At 44.1% G+C, this 22154-nt stretch overlaps 1 protein-coding gene across 1 annotated transcript; it reads left to right on the top strand.

The window, feature by feature from the left end:
- The first annotated feature begins 1527 nt into the window (after window positions 1-1527).
- On the top strand, window positions 1528-20409 carry NCKAP5 (NCK associated protein 5). Its single transcript, XM_060262459.1, is given in 4 exon segments — window positions 1528-1542; window positions 14102-14293; window positions 19188-19883; window positions 19885-20409. Coding segments are annotated over 4 exon segments (1428 nt in total).
- The last annotated feature ends 1745 nt before the right edge of the window (window positions 20410-22154 follow it).

Genomic DNA, 22154 nt, shown 5'->3' with positions numbered 1-22154 from the left:
GCAGGGCTCCCCCCTCATCGCTGACCCGTCCATCTGTTCGAATTGCATGGGGCAGGGCAGAGCCACGCTCTCGAGCCCCAGTGCTTCAACTATTCTGGGGGATATCAGTTCTCAATTGTACCCCGAGTCCACTAAGGCTCGTATCTGCATGAACCTTTTCAAGCTAGGGTTCAGCAGCTTCACTGTCACAAAATACAAACGTCCCGTTACTCTCACCCTCACTGGTGCCTCTTCCGGCTCGACCTGCTGGCTGGCACCCTTCAAAGCAGGTCGGTCTCATTTCCCGCCGGCTCGGACACCCAGGCCAGGTCTCCCAGCTCCGCTGACAGCAGCACCTCCTCGTCCAGTTCCTCCGCCATGGCGATGCTGGTCTTCACTGCTTCCTTAGGGCGGCTGGTCGGCTTCTTCGGGGTCGGAGCGCTGGTCTTCGTCCCCCCTTGTGGGGCCCTTGGGAAAGGGGGGTTCGGGCAGCTAGAAGCCAGGTGGTTCGGGTCGCCACACCTGAAGCACTTACGAGGCCCCGCGGCCGCTCCACCTCCTCCTGCCGTCTTCATCGGCTCAGTCTTGGGGGGGGGGGGCTGATTTCTGCTGGCTCTTCCCCGACTGGTGCTGCCGCTGCATTGCCACTCGCTTCAGGTTCATCTCGACCTCCCCCACCCACTGGATCCATCCCACCAGGATGGTGGGTCTGGCTTGGGTGAGGGCCCAATCCAGGATGCTGGCGTTCAGGCCTCAGGTGAAGTGCTCGATCTTCATCAGCTCGCTCCACCCCCGGACTTTCGCCACGTTGGCTCGGAATTGCACGGCGTACTCCTGAATGGTTCGGGACCCCAGTTGCATGTCTTGGAGGGCTGCCAAGGCGCACATCTCCTGGAGAGGGTCTTTGTATTGGGCCATCAGCGCCTGGAGGAACGTTTGTACATAGTCCAGTTCCGGGCTCATGGCTTCGTACAGGCTCAAGTACCATCTCTTCGTGGCCCCTCTCAGCTTCGACCCCAAATAATCCACTCTACTGAACTCGTCAGGGAAGGTGTTCCCCCAGTAGTACATATAGCTGTTTGCTTGAATGGCGAAGTAGTCCACCTCCTCTGGGTCCCCATTGAAGGTGGCCTCCAGCTCTCTGTGTCTCCTGCCATTTCGCGGGGCCACTGGGCCCGCTGGCCTCAGCCCTGGTCCCATGGTTGCGGAGCCGGTTGAGCCCTCCGGGGCACGCCTAGTCCCAGAGCTCACCCAAGCTGAGCGGTCATTGCTTGCATCTCGTCCTTAAGCCCCTTGATAGCCCCATCGACCTCCTTCTGCACCATCGCTCTGAACATGCGGGTGTACTCCTTGTGCATGTCTTTAGGCAGGGGATCGCCTTCCCCCCCTCAGGCGCACTCGGGGTCATCCTCCGGCACCTGGACGATGATGATGCTATCCACCTCACCTGGTTTGAGGGTACCCGGGTCGGCGGCCTCTGGTTTGGCCATCTGCACCCTCCAAAGGTGGCGGGTCATGATGGCATCCCGACGGATCGGGGCCTCATCCATGGCGGTGGTTGAGGTCCGCTGATGGTACTGCTGGGGGGGTGATCACCAACTGGAACTGCGGAGGGGAGGCAGCTGCTCTCCTGGTGTCTAAGATGTGCCAGGGTGCCTCCTGCTCCCCCTCTTCGTAGGGAAGCTCCCTGTCTCCCAGAAACTTTTCAGCCATCTGGTTACAAAGTTGCCAGGATGGTTGAGCTTCAGTTTGGGAGTCTTTCAAAATGTCAAGTTGGCAGAGTCAATAACCAGTCATTTGTTGATACAAAGAAACTAGTTTATTTCTACAGGTATTTGAGACAAAGCCAGCATTGAAAGACTAAAGAATATACCTTGATACATTGCATTTAAGGGGGTACTTCTGAGGAATTCCTAAGGGGGGGATTATGTAGGGCACATTCACACATTGATGTTACCAATTCATTCCCAGGCTGATGGCCTTGATCGTCTCGAGCTCTTGGCTCCTTCCTGAGAGCCAAGCCTGAGAAGACACAGATAAGGCTTTCACATCTTTCCATTTCAAAGCAAAACTATCCGCTACAGGAAGGAGGGGATGGGAAAGGTTTGAGCTAGCAGTATTTGGTTATACTTTGGTCTACCCAGAATGCTCTCTGGCTGAGCCAGAGTTTATGGACAGACTTGACAACAGGAAGTGACATCATAGAAATATCGCTAGACTTCTTTTTCATAGAGAATGAGACTTCGTGGCAAGAAAGGAAAGTGGTGACCATTAAGAGAAGGGAAAGAATAAACCTCCTAAGCCTCTCTAGGATTATAATCATAGAGAAACATCAGCAGCCATTATAAGAAGGTAATTTAAAAAAAAATTTTTTTAAAGAACGGCACTGTTAAAGAGTGGAGCCAGCTAAATGAAAACTAAATGAAAATGATGATGTCCAATATCAAATGGTGTGGGATGCATATAAAGCAGTAATGAGAAGCATTCTAATTACATTGAATAATAAGGATAAAAAGGCTAAAGAAAAACAAATGATGGATTTACAAAAGGAGATTGGAAAGAAAGAGAGGGAAATTACAATTCTACAAGAACAATTAAGACCTTTATTAAATAAAGAAGTGGAATGGAACTTAAAAAGGCTTCAACAAAAATCTTTTGAGAGTGCTAATAAACCGGAAAAGTATCTGGACTGGCAACTGAAAAGAAAAAGGAAAAATAAAACTATCATAAAATTATTTTGGGAGACAAAGAAATTGTGGCTCAGGAAGGAATTAAAAGAGAATTTTACAAATATTGTGCAAAATTGTTTAAAAGCCACGTGGTGGATAAAGAAAAAATAGAGACATTTTTACAGAAAATAAATGTAAAACCGTTAACTGGCAATATGAAGAAAATTTTAAACAACACAATTGAAAAGGAAGAAATAGAGGCAGCAATTAATTCAATGAAATTGGGGAAAGCTCCTGGTCCAGATGGGTTTACAGCAAAGTATTATAAAGTTTTTAAGGAGACTCTGCTTCCAAAACTCCAGAAATTGATGAATAAGAGCTGAGGGGAAGTTACCTAATACCTGGAAAGAAGCAGTAATCTCATTAATACCAAAAGAAGACAGAGATGCCACAAATGTAAAAAATTATGGACCAATTTCATTAATTAATAATGATTACAAAATATATGCTAGTGTATTAGCAGAATGCCTGAAGCAGCATTTGAATAATTTTATTGAAGAAGAACAAGCAGGATTTCTTCCTAGAAGGCAGATCAGAGACAATATTAGAACAGTAATTGATATAATTGAGTACTATGAGAAACATCCAGAAAAAGAAGTGGCTTTGTTCTTCGCAGATGCAGAGAAAGCCTTTGATAATGTACATTGGGAATTTATGTTTGCAGTAATGGAGAAATTGAGATTGGGTGAAGACTTTGAGAGAATGGTAAAAGCGATATCTACTGACCAACAAGCAAGACTTTGCATTAATGTGGATTTGACAGAGAAAATGGTAATTAGTAAAGGAACAAGACAGGGGTGCCCTCTATCCCAATTGATATTTATAATGACTTTAGAGATATTGCTTATGCAAATCCAAAAAGATATGGAGATAGAGGGTCTGAAATTGAAAGGTTTTTCTTATAAATACAGAGTGTTTGCAGATGATGTAATGTTTATAAACGAAAACCCAACTCAAGTTACACCGTTGCTGCTTCAAAAATTAAAGAATATGGTGAATTGGCAGGTTTTTATGTGAACAAAGAAAAGTCAAAAATTTTGTGCAAAAATATGTCAAAGAGTAAACAGGCAGAATTACAAAGCCTAACAAAATGTGAAGTGGTTTCTAAAGTAAAGTACTTAGGAGTAGAAAAAACAACAAAAAATCTTGATTTATATAAAAATAATTATGAAAAGCTTTGGCAGAAAATTGATGGCAATCTATTAAAATGGAATAGGTTGAACCTGTCTGTACTGGGTAGAATATCGGCAATTAATATGAATGTATTACCAAGAATCATATTCTTGTTCCAAACAATTCCAATAGTGAAAAAAGATACAATTTAATAAATGGCAGAGGAAACTTTCAGAATTCATATGGGCCAGCAAGAAACCAAGAATTAAAATGAAGATCTTGACTAATGCAAAAGAAAGGGGAGATCTTCAAGTGCCGGATTTAAAATTATACCATGATGCAGTTTGTTTGGTGTGGATAAAGGAAGGGATAATGTTATTAAATAAAAAATTATTAACATTAGAAGGCCATGGAAATATTTTTGGTTGACATGCATATCTGTGTTATGGGAAAAGTAAGATAGATGGTTTCTTCTCAAATCATTATATAAGAAGTAATTTGTTAAAAAACATGGCTGAAATATAAGAAATATGGTGATGAGAGGAAACCGCTTTGGATTGTGCCAACAGAAGTAATAAAGTTATATTCTGATATCAAGGAAGAAAAATGGATAACATACAAACAATTGCTAAAAATACAAGGCGGCAAGGTGGAATTAAAATCAGTGGAAGAATTGGATTATAAGTATAATTGGTTTCAATTGCAACAAATTAAAAGTCTGCTTGAACAGGATATTAGAACTGAAGGAATAAGACAGGATCAAACTGAACTGGAAAGAATGCTGTTGGGCAATAATGAAAAAATGATTTCGAAAGTATATAAATTATTATTGAAGTGGTCTACAGAGGAAGAAATGATTAAATCTCAAATGATGAAGTGGGCAATTAACATAAATAAAGACATTTAGATGGAACAATGCGAATATTTATGGAATAAACTCTATGAAAATATCGACATGTGATAATATTAAAGAAAATCGTTTTAAAATGCTATACAGATGGTATATGACTGCTAAGAAACTTTTGAAAATAAATAACCAGATCTCCGATCGATGTTGGATTGATGAAGGATCTTTCTATCACATGTGGTGGACTTGTGTGAAAAGGCTATATAATTTTGGCAAATGATTCAGCAAGAAATTTCAAAGATTTTGGTTTACAATATAAAAAAAGCACCTGAAATTTTTTTTGTTGGGATTACAAATGGAAAATTTTCCGAAACAAGACAGAACATTGCTTTGGTACATGCTTTCGGCTGCACGGACATTATATGCGCAGTTGTGGAAGCAAAATAAATTACCAGAAAAATGGGACTGGATTGTGAAAGTTATGCATTGGAGCGAAATGGACAAGCTTACTAGAACATTAAAAGAACTTGATATAGAAAAGTATAACAAGGAATGGGAGAAATTTCAAAAGTATGTTGAAAAACAGTGGAAGTAAAAGGACATTTGGTGATTTTTAACAATGGTTAATTTTTTTAATGTAAAGTGTTAACTATAGATAAATTAGAATTATGGAAATATATAGTGTTCTTTGCATATAAGGATTGTGCTTAATGGACTGTAATTAGGATAGATAACACCAAAAATTAAGTATAGCACTATTATAAATGGACTATTAATCAAGATAGATAACAATAGTAATAAGTCATTTTGTTCTTATTTGTATTTTATTATAGTTATAAGTGCTTTTTTGTCTGTTATTGTTTTTTTAATAGGTTATTAAAAGGTTAATATTACCTTTTATTCTTTTTATATTTTAAGTTGAATGCACCGGGGAAGTCACAAAAAGGGGGGGAGGGAGATGGGAAATGTGATGCAATATTTTTGATGTTTATTTTTGGATGATAACTGATTAATGTTGCTGAATAATAAAAATGGTTTTACACAACATATTTCCTCACAAGTATATACCTCCTTCACATATACTGCTATGCCTCCGCCCTTTCTCATTTGCCTGTCCCTTTTAAATAAGTTATACCCCTGAATCCCACCAAGTTTCAGTAAGGCCTATTATAGTCTCCTTCCTTTATTAGGACTTCCAATTCCTCCTGTTTGTTTCCCATACTCTGTGCATTAGTGTCGAGACATCGGAATCCACGTTTTATGCATCCTGAGGGCTTAGTTTCCATACAACCTGCAAGTTACATTTACCTAGCGTATGCACCACTCCTTACAAATCTTTACTGTTTTTATCCCCAGTTTCTGGCATCATACAAGGCTTTGCATTATTGTCTTGCTCTCCCATACAATTTAGTTAAAAGCCATCCTTATTAGGTTAACAAGGGTGTTACCAAACACCCTTTTCCCTACCGCCGTAAGGTGCAAACCATCTCCCGATAGAAGACCACCATCTCGAAAGCGTAAACCATGGTCCAGAAATCCGAATCTTTCCTGATGACACCATCGACATAGTCAGTTGTTTACTTGAAGTATTCTTTTTTCTCGTCCTAAATCACAGCCTTCAACAGGAAGCACTAATGAGAACACAAGCTATATGCCCAGCTTCTTCACCTTCTGACCCAGAGCCACATAGTCTTTTCTAATACGTTCAGGGCTATGACGGGCAGTATCATTCGTTCCCACATGGATCAGCATGAAAGGATAGTAATCCATGGGTTTGATAAGTCTTCCAATCCTTTCTGTCATGTGCTGGATGCATGCACCTGGCAGACAGCAGACCTCTTGGGATGACAAGTCCAGTTGGCACACTTTGGGCTCCACCCCTCTGAGCAAGGAGTCTCCAATCACCACCACCTTCCTCTTCCTATATTGGGGAGCAGAAGCTCCAGGCTTCTTATCCACAGAATCCTGAGAAACTTTGTTCAAGCTTTGTGGAGGCTGGGGAAGTAGCCCTTGTTCCAGTGGCTCAGAATCAGTTACTGTGGGGAGATCCTGGAACCTATTGCTGAGCAGCAGGGACTCAGAACATCTCCTGATTTTCTTTCTCCTTTGGGTTACATTTTTCCAGGAACCCTCCTCCTGTGTTGGGTCCTCTTCTAATTGCTGAGATACTGTTTCCTCTTCCTCCTCTTGTCCTTTCAAGAGAGCCTCATACATTTGTCAAGAAAATGCTCATCTTACTTTATACACTGCAGTGTGGACAAGCATGCCTCCAGTCCCTGTATCTTCTTATCCAGCAGGGCTATTAACTTACACGCGCTGCAAGTGTAATTCATGCTATTCTCAGGTAGAAATACAAACATCCCACAGTCTTTACACGTCACTGCCTTTGCTCCCTCACCAGCCATACTGCTGCTATCCATGTCAAAATTTTCTTTATCTTCACTTCTCTTTAAATCTCACTACCAACTGCCACTTGAAACTACTTTTGAGTAACTACCCACCTTTCTACAGAAACCCTAGGCTAGAGCCACAGGCCAAGAGCCCTTTGGCTCTTGCCCTTCGGCTCACGCCAAAGACTTGTGCCTCTGGCAAGGATGAGCCTTGCAAATTAAAGGCTCACCTCTGACTCAACAGCCAGAACAACAGCAGAGGGTGGGGCAGCAATTACTCCCAGGCAAACAAGCTCTCTTCACTCAGCAAAAGACACACAAAAGCTATCAGAAACCCCTCTCCAGCAGGCACCAAGCACTCCACAGTTACTCCCACAGCAACCCTAGGTAATGCTCCCCAGCAGTTTTAGAAAAGCAAATCAAGTCTCACTCACCTTGCCAGCAACTCTGTTCTAGATCCAAACAGCTTCTTCTACTGCAGCTGAGCCACTTCTGCCTCTGGCAAGGATGAGCCTTGCAAATTGCAAGGATAAACAAGGATTGAAAGGGAATGCAATAGTATTATTGTAAAGCTCTATTTTTGAATATAGTAGAGTGTGCGTGAATGTATTTGCACTCTAATGAATTATATGTAAAATATTACAAGGTGCATATTGCTTTGTTCGTCAGTAGATTTTTCATTATATAACCAGTATTTTCTCATTATATAACCAGCTAGATGGCATATATTGTCTGGTTTAGGATCTTTTGAAGTTATCTTTCAAAGATAAGTCCAGGTCATAAATGTTGCCAGACTGGCATTTTTTTCAATTGTGCCTGGTCAGACAACTAGCCCTGTACCTGTTTCATCCTGACCTAGCCACTGTGATCCATGCAACAGTCACCTCAAGGCTGGTTTACTTTAACTCACTCTATGTGGGCCTACCCTTGAGGCTGACCAGAAAACTCCAAATGGTACAGAACACAGCAGTGTGGGTCCTTACAGGGACATCATGCACAGCACATGTCCATCTTGTGCTGTGTGAGTTGCATTGGTTTCCAGTGAAGTACTGGATCATGTTCAAGGTCCTTTAAGGCCCTAAATGTTTAGGGACCTATGTACCTTTGGGACCGTCTCTCCTGGTATACACGCAAAAGAGTGTTGTGCTCTGCAGATCAAAATCTACTGGTTGTCCCTGGCCTGAGAGACATCCAGCTGTCCTCAACCAGAGCCAGGACCTTTTCTGCCCTGGCTCTAACCTGATGGAGCTCTCTGCCTTATAACATTTGTGCCCTGAGAGACCTGCTAAAATTCCGAGGGCTTGCAACTCAGAGATGTCCTACCAGGTGTTTGATTGAGGACAGCAATGGTTCTATCCTGGCTCCTGGCACTCCTACCCCATTGCCTCCTCCTGTAAAATAGCAGCACTACTGTTTTTGTGCTATCTTTTGCTACCCTCATTTGCCACTAGTTGTAATCTGTTTTTAAGTGGTGTTTTACAACTCTGTTGTACACCACTCTGATCCTGGCTTGCTGGGGGAAGGCAGATGAAAAATTGAAATAAATAAATAGAGAGCTATGTTTACAATTAAAATACACCAGATTTAATGCTCACATAAAGTCTTGATAATTAGCATACAGATTAATATGTGGAAAATGGCACAAGTTTAGTGCTCCTTCCAATCAAAACTGAAAAAATTGCATTTGTAATTGAACAGTGTGTGAATATTAACGCACATAATGCTCTGAGTCCCTACCTCCCTGATGCAATTATTTTCTATTCATGTTAATTGTTCCTAACAGATGACATTAATGACTTTGAATTAAAATGTGTGCAGAGGAGGGCTTTGCAAGATCAATGTTGTTCAGACTTTTTTTTAAATTATGAAGGCTCTAATAAGTGCTAACTAAAAATAAAGTTGATAGTATACTGTGTTAATATCTCTTTTTCTTATGATAAGCATCAGTGCCCATCTCTGTAGATAAATGCATTTGTACTTGTATTAATGACATCATTGTATCTAAAGCAGTGATCAGCGATAAACTATCATAAACTTGAAAAACTGCCTTTGCTCTTTCATGAATAATCAGCTCCTCTTTATGCTGCAAGCCCTGGACTCAAGAAACAGAGAAATTAGGACAAATTATTTTATTGTAGAGATCCCTTTTCTTCCTTGCAATTTATCTGCAGTGGTTGGGTTTTTCAAACTTGCTGATCTTCTGCATATCTGTTAAATGTTTATGTTTTGGTCATTCCATTATTTCCCTCCCGCACCCTCCAGAAACTTCCCTCACACATCTTAGATCTGTCATCTGGGGATTTCCTTTCCAAGGAAGAAACTAACAGAAGTTTGATACCATTGCAAAGTTGATGTTCAGGTTCATGTGAGGTTTTTCTTGTATTTGATTTTTTCACGACTGGTGCTTGCACAGGGGACCACCTTTACCTTTTTTTTTTCAATCTCTTCATGAAGTATGATTTAATTTGAGGGCCAATAAAGCTAACCCTTAACCTGAAAGATAGTGGAAGGAGAGATAACAATATTTTCTTCTCTTTCAAGAAGTTCACTATCTTGTCCCTGGCTGATATAGGAAGTAAAAAAGTGCCACTCTATGCAAAAAGCCATAAATCTTGGCAGTGTCCCCAAGATACCTTTTTTGGGTATTGATTAAAACTCAAACTTTCTGAGAAATGGTCAAGGAGCTTTTTATTAAAGTCAGTGCATCATATTATTAAGCCAAGTTTTATGATATATTATTTATGAACTTTAAAAAATTCATGGGCTTTGCAAAAAAAAAAAATCTTTTTAGATGGGCTTAGCTTTGTGCTTATTTGGCAGGACCTTAACTAGTATGGCTTTCATGTTTCATTGAAAAAGCAAAACGTAGCTGTGAAAAACAAAGAAGTTATATTATAATAAAAATGAAACAAATGAGAACACAAAGACCCTCTTCTGTATTTTTATGTTATGCTGTAAGAGAGTCAACAGAAATATAATTTGCTATGGTATTATAATACATTAGGAGTAAGGCCTGTTGTGAAGAAAAATACAATGGACTCTAGAAGGAGGCTCTGGGCGAGTGCCTGCCACTCTTGCTGTCTTCCCCCCAACCCAAATGAAGGCATTGATCCCACACACACACACCTCAAGGGGAGCTAATGTCTGTCATGTAGAGAACAGTTGTGAATCTGAGGGCGTTTTCGCACTTACCTTTTACTGGCGCGAACACCCTCCTCACGCCGGCGGATCTGCAGGGATTTCCCACCAGAAGCGCCGGCGCAGCCAAAAGAGCCGGCAGCTTCCGTCGCGGAGCCAGCTCAAACGTTTTCCTGCTTCTTGGCGGTTTCCGTTTGAGCTGGCTCCACGACGGAAGTTGCCGGCTCTTTTGGCTGCGCCGGCGCTTCTGGTGGGAAATCCCTGCAGATCCGCCGGCGTGAGGAGGGTGTTCGTGCCAGTAAAAGGTAAGTGCGAAAACGCCCTGAGTGATCTCCTCTTCCTCCTCTTTCTTTTCCCTCCTCCAATTCTCCTGAAATTCAATTTACCTGGCCATCAATGATGGTTGCTCCACATTGGGCTGATGCCACCTGGCTAGCTGATTGTGCCATCTGGCTAGCTGAACAACAGTTTATTTATTTATTTATTTATTTATTTATTTATTTATTTATTTATTTATTTATTCGGGATTTATATCCTGCCCTTCCCACGAATGGCTCAGGGCGGCTTCCAACATTTAATCAAACATAAAATTTAACCAGTTCGAGTATAAAACAATTAAATATTTAAACAATTAAAACCTTAAAAAACAGAGTAATTCAGTTTCTTGTAAACAGATGGCTGGCCAGTTACAACATGTTGTTATCCTTGCTAAAGGATAGGCTAGGTATAGGCTAGCCGGAAGAGGGTCGTCTTACAGGCCTTGCGGAATTGCGTCAAGTCCCGCAAGGCCCTCACCTCTTCCGGCAGCTGATTCCACCATACGGGAGCCATAACAGAGAAAGCCCTTTCCCTGGTGGCTTTCAGACGAGCTTCTTTTGGCCCAGGGATTGTGAGGAGATTTTGTGTTCCTGACCTCAGTGCTCTCTGGGGAACATGTGGGGAGAGACGGTCCTTCAGGTAGGCAGGTCCCAGGCCATATAGGGCTTTAAAGGTAATAACCTTTAAACAGTGGATGGATGGAGGACAGTATCTCTTTTTCTTCTCCTGGTTTCTTTTTCTGCTCCCCTTGGTACAGTGTCCAATGCAGTAGGTACATCCTAAGAAAGGTATACCCTGGCTTTCTCAGCATATTTGGACACTGCCAAAACATCAGGATGGAATCTAAGAAAGAGTTGCTGCATCCACTCACTGACTTCAGGAGTGGAATGGAGAAAGTGTGTTTGAGGGGGGTGTTGAGGCAGTTTGTGAATGTATTCCAAGATTTGGAATTAGACTTCAAGAAAAAGAAGCTATTTGCCATTTTTGGCATCATAGATTGATTTGTGGATTTGAACTGCCATAAAATTGAAGCCAATTTAAGACGACTTCATAGGGTTTTCAAGGCAACAGGCGTTCAATAGTTGTTTGCCATTGCCTTCCTCTGCGTCCAGTCTAATCCTGAAGCAAGAAAGGAAGCCATTCTCAAATTATGCCTGCTAATTGTGGTATTTATTACTGATCAACACATGTACCCAAGGTAGGGTTTTCCAAACATGGAATCAGTGGAGGACAGGGTATATACTAACTCACCAAGTGATAACACTGCTGTTGTGTGTGTAACTAGTGCCAGATCACTGATTCAAAAATATTGTGATTCCATTTACTCACATGCCTTCAGTCTAGAGTTGCCAGACCCCTACCATGCACCACAGGGGGTGGGAGGAAACATTCTGGGAGTGAGGGAGGGCAATGTCACTGCATGTGATGACATCACACAGATGTGACATCATTGCACCAGGGAAATCATGTGGCAGCATTCTGGTTTTGGTGCAAACTCTATGGTAAAGCTAGATTCAAACCATAGAGTTTTGCCTCAAAACCAGAGCATTGTCATGCACCATCCCCAGCATGATGAAATCACTTCTGTGTAATATCATCACCTTGGGGACATCATGCAGGGTCATGGCTGTTGGGGACAGGACATCCCCTGGACAGGAGCCCACAACATTGAGGGATCCCCTGCTCCCACCTGGGGACTGGCAACCCTACTTCAGTCTTGAGCCCATGGGCTCAGGTTTCTTTGAATATTGTCATATTATCTTATTGACTTGAAACAAGTTCCTACAGCAATTATTATTGTCTGTTTTCAGTCTGTCAACCAGTTCTTTCTTGACTCTGACTTTATATACACGGTACACCATTTTGATACCTGCTGCCTTGAGGCCCATATCTGCACAATTTTTCCACAGTTTCCTTTGAGAATGGAAATCCAAAGACAATCTGAGTGTTCACTTCCTGTATGCAACAATAAAAAGCCTGGTCCCATCTGCTTAGTCCCTTATGTTTGTTATCTCTAGATGGCAGAGATCAGTTCCCTTGCTTTGCAGGGTGGACTCTGTGTCATTATACCTTGCTAAGGTTGCTTCCCTCTTGCTTTGGTCCCCACTGAGAAGAAAGACTGTACTTTTCCTAGGTAGAGGCGATGGGGGGAGATGGAAAGTCAGATCAATTCCCCTACAGAAAACTGGCACCTTGAAGCGCATATTCTATAATATACCATAACAAAACCAAGCCAGGCAAAAAAAATCCCAGAAAACAACAGATCAAGCTCACCTTGATGCTAAACACTACAAAGCTGGATATGACAGGAAAAGGTGGCAAAAATGCACTGCGAACAAAAGGAATGCTGAACTTTGACATCTGTGTGACTATTGTCATGCCCCTCCTGCACTTTTCATGATTATTCTTCCTTATCTCCATTCTGGGCCTCTTTCGGAGGTTTGTGCCGCCGCAGCACAGGGGGACACACACATGTGGGGTGGGGGGAGTCAGCATCTGTTTCAGCTGCAGGGTAGGCAGGACGACAGCAAGGGGGGATGATGGATGGCTAAGCATTGGTGGGTGGGTGGGTGGGAGGGTGGGAAGACAGTAAGAGTGGGGTGGGGAGTAGTGGTGTTCCAAGGGTGTGGAGGTAGTTGAGAGGAAGAGGTGGGTGAGTATGGGTGGTAGTTTGAGGGGAAGGGTGGGAAGTTGGGAGTGGGGTGGGAAGACACCAAGGGTAGGGGGAGTGAATGCCTTTACTTGGGTGAGTGGGTGAGAAGATAGCAAGTTTGGGAGGTCTCTACACCCAGGGCCCCTTTCTAGAGCCCACTGTATTTGTCTTCACAATGGGCCTTATTCCTGGTCTGGAAATAAATTAAACTTGTCTGCAAATGTTTAATATTTTAACTAAAGAACCACCCACTATTCTCCAGTATTAATTCCCTCAAAGCTGGCATTTAGTCACAGTAGCTGAGATTGCATTTGGAGAAGCCCAATAACTACCCAAGTACTAAAGGCAGCCATAAAGTGTCAATAAATAGCATAAGCAGAAGGGTTCATCTGTCAGATGGTGACACCAAGATGGATGGCGCTGCATCTGAGAGTTTCTTAGACAAGGCTTTGTACTAGATAGGAAAGCAAAATTAGACTGTAATGGAGAGGTTCTATTCTCCACAGACATTCTGGATGGGACACTAAATTAATTTACCTTGTCCACTTTGTACGGCCTCATCTGTTACACTGTGGGAATATAATGCAGTTGTCAAGATGTGCTCATACTGGTTTAACTTTGTTTTCAGTATCTTTCTGGAGCACATTGCTAATAAACACAACGTATTTGACACAAGCTGTCACTGAAAGGCCAGCTTAGTGTGCATATTCTTTTAAGAGAGAGAGAAGGTAATAATTGGGAAGTAGTTAGATTTTAAATCTTATAATGTGGGAGAAATATGAGCATTGTCATTTTAATATTAATTCCTTAATTACACTGGATTTGTATGTGCATGAGTAGCAAAGGTGGACTTTGTTTGGCTGAATATGAAGATGCTTTCGGTACTGTTGTTTATTAATCACTTAAAATAGTTTCCTCTCTTCTCATTGTTTAGGAAGGCCAGCAGAATATGAAATCTGGAGTGCCTGTCCTGAAATGCCAGCGTCAATTAAATCTGACAGGGCCCTACCGAGTTTATCCTCAAAGCAGCTGCAGCAGCAGTGAACTCTCTCTGCCAAGTGCCTGCAGTGAATATTCCAGTGGTTTCTCCTACACTTGGAACAATGGAAGGACATGCAATAAAAAGGTATGGCCAGTCTTTTGCTAGGAAGATTATTAGTTGAGAAGGTTGCAATTTCTGAACTGTATCTCTTCTGCATGTATTGCTTAATAGTTTGACCACATTAAGAGTTAAGAAAAAGATAGAATCTGGAACATTTAGTACTTGGATCCTCCATATTTTGGACAACAATAAAGCACTTCAGTGCTTTCCACTTAACAGGTGCTCAAAGAAAAGAAAAACTGTTTCTCAAGTTAAGGTTAAACCAAAAGATCCCATTGTGCAAGCAGAAATTTGATTGTGTGCATGGGCAGTTCTAAAATTTATATGGACTTGAGATGTGGGCCCTCCCCCTGCATGGCTTCCAGTGCTGTTTCTGAAGGTCTGCTAATTCTCAGGAGCAGCTTTCTATGTGGTGTCAGGCAATTAGATCTCAAAATAACCAGTCCTTGAAATGATACAAAGTTAGGCTTTATTTGATAATCCATATGCATGGTGGAAGGCCTGATCCAGGAGGCTGGCATTGAGGCCGTGTTGGTACACCTCGATCTTCATCATCTCGCTCCAACCCTGGACCTTAGCGCATTGAGCCCTAAATTCCGCTGTGTACTCTCTCACCAATTTCGACCCTAGTTGCATGTCTCGCAGCACGGTGAGGGCTCGAGTCTCCTGGAGGGGATCTTCGTACTGGAGCAGCATGGCTTGTAGGAAGCCTGCGACGCTGTCCAGCTCTGGACCTCGGGCTTCATACAGGCTCACATACCACCTTCTGGCCGCCCCCTTCAGCTTGGAGCCTAGGTAGTCCACCCGACTGGGTTCATCAGGGAAGGAGTTCCCCCAGTAGTGCATATAGCTGTTGGCTTGTATGGTGAAGTATTCCACCTCTTCTGCATTGCCATCAAAGGTGACGTCCAGTTCTTGACTCCGTCCAAATTCTCGTGGGCTGGGGCCTGGGGGCCCCGGTGGCCTTGGTGCTGCAGGGACCACCGGGAGGGGTCGGGTATCACGAGTGGTGCCGGCGGGCCCTGGGGTGCTGCTGGGGCATCCGGGATGACCGGTCCCATCGGGGTTGGGGCAGGCGAGGCTGGTACCATTGGTTGAACTCGTCTGAAGTCACGGAGCAACAGCCGATCGATTTGCCTCGGCACCTCCTGAGCCATGAGGGCGGTGTTGGCATGGATCTCATCCCTGAGGTCTTTAGCCATGGCTCTCATCTCCCCCCTCATCTTCTCCAGGATGTCTGTTTCTTTTGGAGGGCTCCCATCTTCCCCTTCAGAGTCGGCTCCTCTACTGCGCTCCTCGTCTGACCCAACTTGGTCCCGCTCATCGTCGTCCCGGCCCGGGTCGCCTTCGTCTCCGGGGTTTCCACCCTTCTTGCCACTTTGGGTTGGCCTTGTAAGGAGGGTCTCGTGGCGTGCCGGGGCCTTGTCCATCAGGGTAGTTGAGGTTCGCGGTTTCCACTTCTGAGGGGTGATGAACAGTGTCTGAATGTGCAGCGGGGATATGTGCCCTCCAACTCTCCGAGCCCCGGTGATGTGCCGGGGGGAGTCTTCACTCTTCCTAAAGGTTCAGAAGGTTCTCTGTTATCCGGAACTTTTTCAGCCATCCGGCTTAAAAGTGGCCGGTTCAGATAAGCCTTTACGGGATCAGTCCCAAAATGTCAGGCAATTAGATCTCAAAATAACCAGTTCTTGAAATGATACAAAGTTAGGCTTTATTTGATAATCCATATGCATCGAATGAAAAGGAATTGGGACTGATACCAAATAATGTTGCAGAGCATACTTAAGCATACTACATCAAAGGTTTCCCAAACAAAAGCTGCTGTTCTAAACAATGGGGAGTCCAAGTGTGAAGATTCACTCGGTAACCTTCCCTTATCAGTTTCCTGTGGTCTTTCTTCCTGGGACTCGCTGGCATCTTGTCTCTGGAGGCATTTTATCTTCAAAGGAACACATTCCTACATTTGTTAGTAATTGCAAAGCGAGTTCAAATGGTACACTGGCAACATTATACTTTGATGTGCATAGCATTCTATAGTGTTAGTAACATTGATTCAACATGGCTACTAGGTTTTAATAAGCATCTTGAATTCAGGTGGATTGACATTGCCTGACATGTGGGACACAAGGGCTGTGGAAGGAGATGGGAAGGATCATTCCTGCAAATTGAACTCCAGAAGTGAACAGAACTCTTAGTCCTTTGAATCCAACCCATAAACTCTAGCATTGATGGCTATACAGATCACAGCTTAGATTTGTCCCAAAGGATTTCATATGAGAAGAACATTTTATACAACTTCTTTTGTGATGTTCAGAACACAGACAAAATAATTAGTTGTTTAACAGATTGTATTTTACTAACGTCACATTTCTGCCCCTAACTCCTTCTCCACCAGTAGCAGAATTCTACAATGACTGTAGAAAAAGTGCAGCAGGAATTCACTTGCATATTAAGCCACACACCCTAATGTAACCAGAAGTGACATCACCCATTCAGTAAGTTACTTTCCGCATATTGATACAGAAAATTACAGTGCCATCAATTGCAATTCATGGATGTGTGTTCTCGCGCAACCCAATGAGAGATCTTGTTTTGTTCCCCCCAAACATGGTGGGAGAGAAAGCCATGTGTGGTGAAGCGGGCAGTGGCAGGCCCAGCTTCTCCCAGGAGGGGGCACTGGTGGTTGCCTCCATGTCTCTCACTCTCTTCACAAGCCCGTTGGAAGACAGAGCTTGTGGTCTGGGAGCATGTGGCTGCCTAGCACATGGCTCTACATAATCCCTCTCCCTGCTGGGTAAACTCTTTGCTCTGGAGGTTGGAACCAGGTGGCCACACCCACCCACAACCTCTCTGTCAAGTCCTGGCCCTCAGGAGAAGAGTTGCCCCCTGCTCCAGTGCAGAGGCCAGCATCTGGTCCAACCTGCAGATCAGGGAGAAGGCTTGCTCCAGGCTGTGAGAACAGAGAATGTTGGTGGTATCCTGGAAGGTCTTCAGGACATGCACCATTTGGGAGAGGGTCAGCCACTCATTGAAACATATTCTGACCTCCTCTCTCCCCTGCATGATGGGCATCAAGGAGATGATGTCCTGCATGGCAGTCTTCTGCTCCAAGAGACCTGCAGGACATCATCATTGTGTAGGTAGAATTCCAATGGGTTGGAATGTTCTGTATGAGCTTGTGTTCGAGAACTCCCCTCCACCTGCTTCTTGTGCAACCAGCAGGCAGACTTGACATAGCACAAAAAGTAGGTAGCCAGGCATTGGCAGGTCTCCAACATGGAGTGTGTCTCCAGAGTGGCCATGTCCCATGTGGGCTTGACTGTTCTTCCCATCCCTGGCAGTCCAGAGGTCCTCCAGTTGCCACCAATGGGTGTTAAGGGAGTGGTAGCCATACTGCTGGCTGCTCCATAGATCTGTTGTGAAGTGCATGATCCACCCTCATGCTCATGGACAGCTCTAATGCAGACTGGTGCATGGAGGACAAGATGGTTACTTAACGGTTTTTCTATTTATTGCTGCAAAGTGAAAGCAGCTGTATATGAGCTGGGGGTATACATATATTCTAATCACATAGAACAGAATGGGAGCTTTCTTGAGGACATCCAGAGTTACCTGTCAAGCTTTGGAGGATCATATAGTTGTTTTTAGTGCTGCAGAAGGGGTGCAGAAGTCCACCCCCCCATTGACCTGATAATTAATGCATCAGTGCCAGTGTGTCTGGATCACAAACCAGCACCTTGAACCTCACAAACTCCATTAATAACAGAGCAGTTCATGGCAGATGCAATCTCACAAACCAGGGCTCACAAACTACAAATCAGCCAAGTTTGTGCCCATCTCTAGTTCTAATCAAGCAGTCAGGTTGAAATTGTCAGGTTCTATGCAGTTCTCATCAACTCAGCCTCTTTGATTTGGATCAAATAAGGACTTTGTTGAAACAATACATGTTCACTGCAAGATGTTCCTTGTTAGAACTGATCTCATAGGGTAAGGCCAGACACTTATACTCTATGTATGACATCATTAATGACATCAGCAACATCAGGTGAGCAAAAGCAGCAGCAAAAACATTTGAATTATTATGTGCTCAATTCCCTTGCCCTGCCCCCCAGTCACTCAGTGTCTTTCTGTGAGAATAAAACTCCAGCCATTCTTTCCAACAATTCAGGGCATTTCAAGGCCAAGTGAAGAGGGAGGCCGTGGCTCACCTGTGAGCACATCTCAGTTCACTCTAAAATTACATGGGCTAAATAATGAGCACTGGAAAGCAAAGCAAATCATAGCTATTCAGCAGATGCATTATAAAAAATAAAATGCAAAAGACATACCAGGGGTGGCCAACGGTAGCTCTCCAGATGTTTTTTGCCTACAACTCTCATCAGCCCCAGTCAGCATGGCCAATGGCTGGGGCTGATGGGAGTTGTAGGCAAAAAACATCTGGAGAGCTACCGTTGGCAACCCCTGACATATACAAAAGACAGATGTTATATGAAATGCAGATTTCACAATCACAGTATTAGTAATCAGCATTGGCAATTGGCTGACATAAAATCAGTGGCATAAAATCAATGGCAAGGAGCCTCTTCTTGTCAGGTACACCATAAAACGACAGATATCTTTGATTAATCTGATGTGGGAGCTCTAAAATATCAGTCTGTTTAGGGTAGGACATAATTCTTCATTAGTTTTGAAGACAACAACCCCCTCAAAAAAGGAAAGATTTTTATGGAGATATAAAGCTGGTACAGCCTGTTTTATAAACATAGGAGAAAAGGATAAAAATAATCTTTCTTTAACACTGTGAAAATGTATATATTTTTTATCACTAATAAGTTATTTTATATTTAGTAAAAAAAATTCATATACATGTTTATTAATCATGTGGTAATAAAGTTTTTCTGTCTTTTCATAAAATTAGTCATCCGTTAATTGGGATAAAAGAATAAGCACTGGTTCCTTGCTCCCCAGCAACCTTTCTAGTCCTGCTGAAGATCTACTTTCAACCCAAATCAAGGAAAACCATATTTTCCAAGGGCTGAAGAAGCTATAAAAGCAAAAAAAAAATAATCTTGAGCCATCTTCCATCATATCCAAATGGGGATACAATGACTGCATGGATTCTAATGAAGGAATCTATTCCCCTGGAATTAAGTGCAGCAGTTATAAAGAAGAGGCAAATTGCACAGCAGAGGAAATGGACACTATTTTCATGGAGAACCAGAAAACCTTCACATATGATTCTGATTTGCATGAGGATGCCGAAGACAAGTCTTCCTCTTTAGCACTGCTGTATGAAGTATCGAGCAAAGACTGTAAGCACTACTGTAATAAATTAACTCACAGTGGTTCTGACAGCCTATTTGGTCTGAAGCCTGATAGAAGACATTTACCAGAAAGAGGGTTTTGTTTTAATTCAAAGGAAAGGCCTGAAAAACTGACTATTTTTGTCAATGAATTTCAGTCAGAGACAAAATCATGCACAAATGTGGAGGTATTTGTGTTACAGATAGATAAAAGTCTTGCTAATGTGGGCTGGAGGGACCTTAATTTACACATCTCAGATACGGATGAGAATGAAATCCTTGATGAATTGCATATAGAAAGTAATTATGAGGAAAAATCCATCAGATTTGTCATTAATTCCCTTAGTTGTCAAGCATGCAGAGAACACCGATGGGCTGGTAAGGACAAAAAATTCCCAACTGGTATCTTCTGAAAAGCAAGCGAAACAGGTACCCCCTCCCTCAAACATTAAAAAACAAAAAGTTATCAAGAAGACTTCCTCGGAAGAATGTGTTACTGTTATTTTTGATGCTGAAGATGGAAAACCAGTTGAATTTAACTCACATCAAACTGGAGTTGTCACTGGAACTAGAAATGAACTGTCAATAAACCACCCATACACTGGACCCAACAAAGAATACACTGAATGTTTACCTCAGAGAATAGCAAATTTGCAGAACGAAGCCTCCAGAAGCCCGCTGCGTGCAGTGTGGCTGAGGAGGGAATTTTGCCCCCCCTTGGAGGGAGAGCGGATCCTTCGGCGCGCTTCTGAGCGCGTTCGGAGTGGGCGGGGCTTCAGCGTTGTTTCTGAAGCCCCGTCCGACGCCGTGGCAGTCTTCCCGGCGTTTTTGGTTTGAGCGGAGCGTGCTCACACGCTCTGTGTGCCTGGCGGCTGCGTTTGCAGCCGGGAGGCTGGGTCGTCGTCTGATCGTCGTGGGACGTTTTAGACTTGAGGCTGGGTCGTCGTCTGATCGTCGTGGGATGTTTTAGACTTGACAGTTTGATCTTGTTGTTTTTGCTTACTCGTTTGCTTGCAGTTTGCTTGTGTCCTGATCTTCAATTGGCTTCTTTGACAGCACTTGGTTTTGGGGTGCCTTCTGGGTGGTTGGTGGCCCCTGCATTTAGGGCACCTGGCCTTTGGGGTTTTTTCTACCCCCCCCCTCCTCCCCCCACTTGCCTACCAGCGAGACATTTGGGGGTTCTTCTTTTGAAGGCTGGGAGGCATTGAAGGCTGCAGGTCCAGGGCTGGGTGGTTAGCTGCGCTGGTCTGCCATTCTGGGGTGCTCCTCTTGAAGGCTGGGTGGTGTTGTAGGCTGCAGATCCAGGGCTGGTGGTTAGCTGGGCTGGTCGGCCATTTTGGTTGGGAGCCATTTCTTCACTAGTGGGAGGTTGTTGTTTGTCCTTCTTGCTGGTGCAGGGCAGCCATTTTGGATCCTTTCTTGGTGGGAGGCGGCGGCCATTTTAGAGGCTTGTAGTAAGGGTTGTGGAGCGGCGGCCATTTTAGGTGCAGGTTTTGGCCTGTTCGCCCTTCACGTCCCCCCTCCCCCCCTCTCAATTTTTTATTCAGGCCGCCGCCTTGAGGTGCGCATTTCTTTCTTGCGCTTTAATTGTTCTGCGCTCTTTAGCACAGCATGTCGGGCCGTAAGGGTTCTGGTAAGCCTAAAGGGAAGCAGCCTGCCCCTAGGGCCCCCAAGCTGCCGCCGAAGCGTCCTGCGCCACCCTCATCTTCGGATGATGAAGGCGATGACGATGTTAATGCAGTCATTTTTCAGCGACTGCAGGCTTTGGAGCGGGCTTCGGGTCTTCTCAAGTGCCCAATAAGGGGCAGGTTTCCAAAAGGATGTTTCAGGCCGATATTCTGACATGCTTGTCTCTCCTTGAGGGTAGATCAGCAGCGGCGGCTGGTGGTGCTGTGGGGCTTGGAGGCCTTGATGTCGGTGCTGGCCCTTCGTCTGGTGCTGGCGGTGCTGGGTCTGCGTTGGTGCCTGCTGTGCCTTCAGGTAAGACTGGGAATGGCTCCCTACCACACATGAGGCATGCATGGCCATGGGGTGCCTGGGGGTATGCTGGCACTAGTGGGGTTTGCTCCTCGTTAGGGGCTGCTTCTGCTGGGGGCTTAGAGCAGCCTGTTAGTTGGATGGGGCCTCAGAGTCAGTGGGGCATGTTGGGTCAATGGCCTGGGGCCGGGCAGCAGGGGATAGGTGGGGCCTTGCCTGGCGCTTGGGGTTTTCCTTCGCCTTATGGGGCGGTGCCATTCAGTGCCATGCCTTCTGGTGAGGTCGCCTTACCCTTAGGCGATCACTTGCTGCCTGCCACGAAGGAAAAAATCTTAAAGGGAGAATATGTGGACGTATTCTCCCTTTTATATAGAGAGCTGGAAAAAAAGGACAAAGAGGAGCTTGACGACAAAGATAAGGAGAAGCTTAGGAAAAGGAAGGTTGACCGGACCTGGGCCAATTGGCTTCCTGGGTTTCTGATATACGCGGGAGTGATTGCGCGGGCACAGCCCTGGCGGGCGGCCGCTCTTATACAATATTTGGACATCATATACAAAGGGTATACGATGTTCAGTGGCCCTGCCTGGAGCCAGTACGACCAGGAG

The sequence above is a fragment of the Heteronotia binoei genome, chromosome 21, assembly GCF_032191835.1.
Source record: "Heteronotia binoei isolate CCM8104 ecotype False Entrance Well chromosome 21, APGP_CSIRO_Hbin_v1, whole genome shotgun sequence".
Classification (NCBI taxonomy): Eukaryota; Metazoa; Chordata; class Lepidosauria; order Squamata; family Gekkonidae; genus Heteronotia; species Heteronotia binoei.
This window is presented reverse-complemented; position numbering and strand designations above follow the sequence as displayed.